At 39.2% G+C, this 8,155-nt stretch overlaps 1 protein-coding gene across 6 annotated transcripts in view; it reads right to left on the minus strand.

The window, feature by feature from the left end:
• Positions 1-6,527, minus strand: part of RPS6KA6 (ribosomal protein S6 kinase A6) — a 97,505-nt gene extending 90,978 nt beyond the window's left edge. Inside the window, exons 1-3 of one of the 6 annotated variants that reach the window (XM_081277835.1) lie at positions 6,321-6,527; positions 5,858-5,923; positions 4,112-4,221 (exon numbers count right to left, since the gene is read on the minus strand). In XM_081277835.1, coding sequence (XP_081133961.1) covers positions 4,112-4,192 — 81 coding nt within the window. In that variant the 5' untranslated portion in view covers positions 4,193-4,221; positions 5,858-5,923; positions 6,321-6,527. The other 5 variants (XM_081277836.1, XM_081277833.1, XM_081277834.1 and 2 more) reach the window with 5 other exon arrangements.
• Positions 6,528-8,155: the final 1,628 nt, after the last annotated feature.

Consider the following 8,155-nt stretch of genomic DNA (forward strand, 5'->3'; position numbering starts at 1 on the left):
TGTTCAAGGACCCCTCCATATCAGTTAATTTGAGCATTTTTTAATTGAGCAATGGCATGAGTAATTTTTTGAACTCCCAGGTTAATTTAACATACATCCAGAGTTGAGAAATACTAGCCCAATACTTGCCCAAGGAAATTCAAAACCAATTTTATAACAACTATATTTAAACGTTTAGTAAACCCCCTAGAACCTAGTTACTTATGTTCTATTTCATACTGCACATCCATTCTCCACCCTTTGCATACATTTATCACTTTATCTTATCCCTTACACCCTAAATATCAAGCATTTGTTATCTGATTTTATTTTCTATACCAAACACTTAATGAAATGAAGCAAGACATTAAGTAATACATACACTCACTCTCTATATCTCATATATAGCAGCACCAACTACTTCAAATGTATGAATACAGGTTAAAATCTATCAGTAAAATCAGTCACAAAGAATGCCTTCAGGATAATTCAGACAATCTCTCTATCATCTACAAAAGCCAGATGACATTTGGCTCTAAATCTCCTTCCTGTCCAACTCTTTTCCCATCTAAAAACAAATAAAAAGAGAATAAAGTTCACCAAGAAAAGAAAAACTATTAGCAAGAACAGTATATAATCCTTAGGAATAACATAAATGAGTAAACATTATATGACAAATTCTTACAAAGTACTGAAAGGCTTACCTCTAGATTCCATGTGCTTACCAACTCTCGAGAACTGCTGCTAAATAGGGTAATATCACCAACCAAGGAAACAATTATAAGAAAATTTTAAAAATACTGATTTCCTTCTTGAAATTACAGATGAAAAAGACTATGAGAAGGGTAATTTTGAAATAATATGGTCTAAGAAAGCAACTGTACCACAGATGGAAGTAATGATTAGCTCTCTTGATGAAATATACAAGATAGTATAATACAGAGGCCCTGCCCTAGAGGAAGTGACCTGAATATTTCCAGACAAGACTAGCTTAAAGAAAGACAGACTTAGATGAATTTGATGGCTTTTAGTAAACCTAGTAAAATCGTACAAGAAATATAGATGTCCCTGTTCTCTTTTTCACATTCCAGAAAGAAGAACTAGTCACTTCTGTACCCATGTACTCTAAACAACACTCTATACCCATGGCTGATTAGAAGAAAAAAAAACCATGAAAGTTTTCTAGCTAGTAATAAGTACATTCTCCTTTAATAGAAAAGATTTTAAGCATGCCAAGCATGACCAGAAATCTTTATTGAATGATCTGCTATTGCACAAGACAATATTAAAGAGGAGGGAAGTTTACATTGGTTTTTTATCTTACTATGCTAAAAGATCTATTTATCATTTTATTAATCTAGTGGCTAGTACAAACATAATGACAGACACATATTAAATATACGTTAAATTAATTCCTATCACCACACTTCTAATCTGTTATACATTACTACCTCTTATTCCCCAACGTATAATCAGTTACTAAATTCTAGTGAGTCTACCTCTGCCAAGTCTTTCCTCTTGTTCATAGTTCTACCCCTTCCATTCTAGTTCAAAAATTTCACTACTATTTCCATTAACACAATAACCTCATAGCTGGTATTCCCCACCTTTAGTATCTCCCCTACTACAATCCATCCTCCACACTATCATTAGTTACTTTTCAATGCACAAATTTGATAATGTCACTCATGTCCTCAAAAACCTTCAATAGCTCCCAATTATAAGACATAACTGAACACTTAACTGGCTTTAAAAGTTCCATAAATCTGGGTGTCGTCTTTACATTTCTTACCTCATTTTGCACCATATCCCCACTTCTACGCCACAAATTTGTATTCTCACAATATCACACATATGAACAATATTACACATATTTCCTTCTTCCAAGAACACCTCTATATTTTTGCTTATATTGTTTCCCATTTACCTGAAATATGTTCCTTCAATCTCTGTCAAAATATTACTACTCCATAATGCCCTCAAATTCCATTTCCTTCACAAGGCTTTAACATATTCACTCTAAACCACTCCCATCATTCTAACCAAATTATTGATGGTTTTGTGTCTTTATGATAATAATTTATACACAATCCTGCCTAGCTCACCTGAATTTAAACCTGTAGGAGTAGGGTGGGATTTTGTGATGTAATGATATATTGTAATGTAATTTTAATTTGGCATTTCACATTATAACTCTGTGTACTGCATTGCCTATATTCAATAAATACAATGAATTAAATGATTCCTACTATAACAAGAGTTCCAAATAGAAATTTAAAAAAAGAATCAATGAAACAATTTATTGCTCAGTTATAATAATGAAATTGTTTATCCATATTCCTCAAAGTTTTCCTAAATATAACCTCATATTTTATTCCTGAATCACCCTATTTGTGATTACAAATGTGCAGAATAGGAGCTCCAATATATTTAGATGAAGTGGTCATATTCATGAAGAAGGTCTTTAAAAAAAACTTTGCATTAGTGAGGGATCCTGGGGATATCTAAATCCCAAGGATTTTAATATAAGTGAAAAAAAATTCATAGTTTAGTGGGGAAAGACAAGGACCTATTGTTAATGGAGACTTACCATGTGCAAAACACCTTGCTAAGTGTATAAAAACTTACACTGCATTCCCTTTACTTAAAACTTTTGAAGATATTTTCTCCCATTTACAGATAAAGAAACTGAAGTTCAGAGAGCTATACACTGGATCCCACTGCTAGTATGGGAGTGAGTTTGGAACAGATTTATCTGCCTCCAAAGAACATGTTCTCTGCTCTATTACTACCAGGTGACATAAAATTACACTTTCAGTTTTTTTCCCCAATCTGCAAAAGAGTTGCTATCCTAGTTAAATTTTTAAAGTTTGTAACTTTAATCTCAAATTGTATTATCAGTGACATAATATTACTATTAAAACTAACTTCCTTAAACAAAAGAAGTATTGTTAAAGAAATAATATAAAAGCAGCAGTTTAATATTATATGATATGCAATTTTAAAACCCTACAATCAACTACTCTTTAAAGAAACAGGCACTCCCTCACCAAAAAATTAAAAAAAAAATAAGTACATAAACTCTAATGCTCATGAAACTAATTTGTATAAAGTTCACATTACTCAAATAGTCTGTACTTCATAAACAGTCCACTAATGACATATACTCACCCCATCTCAAGTAATACCTCTTCAGTGATCCTGACAGAATCCAGGCAAAAGCTAAAACTAGCTTCCTGAGTCAGGGGGATAACCTTTGAAGTTCCTATTCCCAGTAGACCTAATTGAGATAGTACCTTAGCTCTGAAAACCAGAGTTCTCACTTAATCTATGCCCCCTCTTCCAAGAACTCTCTTTTCAGAAACCATGAAGCCCATATTTCCCTTTCTCAAACCCATTGCCATCTTTCACTGGAACCAAAGTACTTCTTATTTAAAACCTTGACACATTTTACCAAAGGATAAATTTTCAAACAGTGGTTAGGCTTTTCATCATTATGCCTGCTTCTTCTATTATGCCCTGATCTAAAAATGTAACTATTCATAATAAGTTTTTCTTGTGCAAAAACATGTTAAGAGTCTCAAACAGCAAATATACAAACTTCTGAATGGCAAGTCAATGGTTAACAATTGCCCATACAAGTAAGATAGGTAAAAGATAATACTGAAAGAGATACCAAAATATATTGTAGTGTCTATAATATTTAATCTTACCAGGATTCAACACACACAGAGAAAGTGACAGAAATTATTTCCTTTGACATTAAATTTAACCTATTCTTACCTACATTTTCTTTCAGAATTCTACCACATTTAAAATATGCATATTATATAATAAAAGCACCTTAGTCCTAAAAACTAATAGTTATAGGTTGTAAAGTTCATACTTGAAGCAAGCATTTCTAAAGCCAACATCAACATGAAATTAAATATATATTCTAGGAAGTAAAATTATTTCCTTCTTATCAACAGAATATCATTAAAAGCAAAAAGTCTTCTAAGTACTAAGTGTATCTGTTCAAATGTAGCATTAAATTTTCACCTATTTTAATTAAGTCACCAACAAGGCTAAATTTAACCAATCTTAATTGTTTTAGACAAAGAAGGCAGAAATACTACCTTCACCACATTACCTTCACCTTTCGTTTTACTTCATAGGGATTAACAATTTCCACTTGAGTATTTTTCCAAATTGCTGAGGTAGAGAGACCCATTGTTAAATCTCTACAATACCTAAAACATACTGCAAACAATAAAAAAAACCATATGTGGTAATTACAATTTAAAACATACTACATTCAAAATTAGCTAAAATAATAAATAGTACACATGCAAAAGGCTCCCCACCTCCCATTCCATCCTTATATTATAGCATTTAACTTGTTATCAACAAAATGTCTGTGACTATATCAATAGATTACACACATGAAATAAAACAAATAGTTTTATGTACTCTTGAATAGTCTAGAAATTAAGCCCCTCTTTGTTTAGTATATACTAGTCATAAGAGATGAAGAATGTTAAACTATATGTTGGTACAGCCTAGTTCACTAGTAAAATATTTCCTAAAAAATATAAAGGGTTCAACTTCAGGGTACTTCTGATTTTATTTCCACCATATTTCTTGTTGCATGTTATTCTAATATGTAATCTAATTCGTTTAGTTGCAAAAAAAAAATTAAGGAAAGCAAAACAGAAGAAGATAACCATAAGAAAAGCATACAACTGTCCAAAGTGTTTTTTTAAAGATGGAGCAAGTACTTGAAGACAAAGTTGCACCCTTGAGATGTACAGGAGTGCAAATTTTACCTTAAAATAGCCTACTAGTAATCAATTCGGCATTTGTCAACTATTTTTAGGAGGTGTATAGTGACTTCTTCCAGAGTAACATGCTGTTGATTATTTACCAGAAAAGGATCTGATGTTCTGTTGTGATAGACATGTTTTTTTATATTTAAATGTTGCCCGCTTTTTATAACAACAAAGTACTTGTGCACATCTAATTTCTCACGGCACTGCTGACCAAAGCCCAAACAGAACAGTTTCAGAAGAGAAGCGGGAAGAGAGGCGAACCAAAATTTTGGTTGAACCTCCTTAAGTCTTACTAAAGATTCGTCTTATAAAGGCTGGCTAGGGTTCACTTTAAGTCTTCCTTTACAGACCAACGGGGCGGGGACTGAGAATGGGGAAAAGCAAAGGAGAGAAGGAAAAGGGCAGCAAAATAAGGGGACATGAGAAGAGGCAGCAGAACTTCACCTGAATGTAGATAAACCCGGCCAACTGTTCATCTCTACTTGAGGTGAAAAAATAATAACAAGCCACAAAAAAAAAAAACAAAAAAAAAAAAAACGAGAAAGCTAAGTTATGAAGAAACTCTCGTCCCTCTGCAGAAATGTCCCCAGGGTAACTTCGTCACCTTGGTGTTTTTGTTGTACTGGGTTCTAAAGCTCCCAGGGTTTAAACGCGAGTCGTATGCAGTCCGCAGAGGTCCCCTGAAGTCTTCCCAGCAAGCAAACCCAGCTCATAGGAGAAAGAGGGACGCGCCAAGTCAGGCACGGCACCCCCGGCGTCCCCCAGTCTTACTTCGGGTTGGAAAGTGGAGAAACTTAGTCACAAAAACTCCAGTATAGCCAGTGAGACAGGCGTTTCCTAGGCCCAGCTGGGGCTGCACTCTACACAGGAGCCCGCCGCCTCATCCCCACCCGCTCCCCAGGGAAGGCACAACTGGGACAACGCGTGCTCCACCGCCCTGCAGCCTCAAAGGGGCTTGCCTGGGAGCCCCGCTCTCTTCCCCCACGCCCTTTCTCTCTTGGCCCCCAACTAGGGTCCTGTAGCAACAAGGGTAGTTGGCTCCAGGTTATCTTGGCCACCACACTAACCTCGCCACTGTTCGTGCCGCCGCCGCCGCCACCGAACACCTCCATGTCTTGGTCCCAGGGCTCTTCCTGAGGAGGGATTGGTAGCATCGCGCTTTCAGGAGCACTCGAACAGGAGCTGCGGACCGCCAGGGCGGCAGTGCATCCTGTCTATTGAACTGGCCCGCTGCTGCCACCGCCGTCTCCGCTGTGACCCCCAGCCCCGCCTTCAGCGACCGCTGCCCTCGCCGCGGGGTCCCTCACAGGCTGGGACCCGGGGGTCTCCGCCACACACTGCTGCTCCCATAGAGAAGACAACTCTGTGCTGCCTCTCCAAGATCTGCCGCTTGGCTCTTGCGCACCACTGCCGCCGGCGCGACGGCCGCTTGACGGTGACCACCCCCCCCCCAAACACCCAGCTAACCCCCTTCCTCAGGCCCCCTCCCCGCTCCCGGCTCTGTCAATATGGCGGCAGCGGCGGCGTTACCTGTGCGGCGCCTGGAACCCCCCACGGCGGCAGCACGGCGGCGTCACCCGAACGTCAATGGAGATTCCCCAGACTGGGGTGAGGGGGGTGGGAAAGAGGGGCGGGGTGAATGCGGGGGACCGCGTGGTGGGGGTGGGAAAGAGGGGAGGGGGGCGTGCTAGGCGGGGGAGGCGGGTGAAGAGTAGTAAAAGCCACTGCTAGCGCCTCGGTAAACCTGCCCACTTCACGGAGCATGCGCGGCGCTCTTTACACATGCTCAGCAGGCCCTCTTAGAACTACAGAGCAGCCTTGCTGGCGGGAGGATTCCCAAAAAGAATGTGGGTACTGGGGGAACCTCCGGAGCGCTTGATTAGTCAGTGCTAGAGGAGGATTCCGGGAGTACCTACTTGCGGGATTCACGAAAAACAGGTGTCCTATATGCAGAACCACGCCCATTTCAGTACTTAATGACAAATACTAGGGCGGGGATTTTACTCCAGTAGACGCTAGCCTTCCAGAAGCTAGAGGCAGGAGAGAATGGATTTAAAAGAAATTAGAATACCTGTGATCCTTACCCACACCTCCTTGTCCCTCTTCAAGATCCTCCGGATACATGCCTTCACGTTACTGATAACAGAATGTTTCCAATATGTGCGCGCGCGCGCGCGCACACACACACACACACACAATTTATTGAACTCTCCTTGTGGCGATGAAGACAGGGTGTATGATGCTAACCCTCCCTCGACCCGCTCTGAGAATACCGGATCTTTAGTGACAGTAATTGTAATTCTTCTATCTTCTCCAAAACAAGCTTTACTGCTTTGCTCCTGTGAGCCTCACACTGTAGTCCTCAGTAGTGATATTACGGAGATAAATAAAGTATGGTCTTCTACATAGGTAATGGATGAACAAAACCACTCATCAAAACATTTCAGACTTAAAAACAAACAAACAAAAAAAAACAGTTATTCCAAACCTTTGACACTTAAAAGAGACTTAAAAGAGCAACTGCAACAGCTCCTAAGCTAGCTCAGTACCTTGGAGAGGTTTCTAACATTCTGCATAAAACTCACACCACTGCTTCCCCCTTCTACACTTACAGTTGTGTTGTGCTTGCAGAGAACACTGAACTATGCCCTCCATTTATTTCACCATCTGGCCTCAAGAGCTAAGAAAGCAAAACAAGCTACAGAGGTTGGCAGTTAATTACGAACAAGAATCACCAACAGTACTCTCCCATTTATTCTGCTGAAAATCCAGAGAAAAAAGGCGAGCTTTAGAGATAGGTTCTGTAAAAGTGAAAGATTTTAAAGTAATGGGAATATGAAAATGGGAATTTGAAAATGGGTTTGTGAGTGCATACCGGCAAATAAATTTGTTTGGCAGAAGTGGCAGTGTTTTAACTAAGGCTAATCCTTTTGAGCTGAGTCTATTCCCCTATTGCTTACTCAAAGGCTTAGTTCTGGAACCACCACCAACACCCCCCCACACACACACACACACAAACACACACATCATCTTCCACATCATCTATTTTCTTCTTTCTATTGAATCATTCCCACCAGCAGAAAGCATGCTGTTTTGACTTTACCTTGGTTGACCACTTGCTAGCATCTAATACAGTTCAAGACTACCTTTTCTTTAAATATTTTCTTCACCTGGCCTCCAAAACAAACAGTTCTTGTTTTGCTTCTACATCATCGGAGATTTCTTCTCAGTCTTCTTTGCTGGGCCATCCCTCATCTTTCCAATCTCTTACTGTTGTAATTTCAGACTCAATCCATGAGCTCTGTCTTCCCCAGAATTCCAGGTATCCCCACATCCCATATAGACCCATGGATTACTCATTCTTA

Source organism: Spermophilus citellus (genome assembly GCF_964194105.1).
Source record: "Spermophilus citellus genome assembly, chromosome: X".
Lineage (NCBI taxonomy): Eukaryota > Metazoa > Chordata > Mammalia > Rodentia > Sciuridae > Spermophilus > Spermophilus citellus.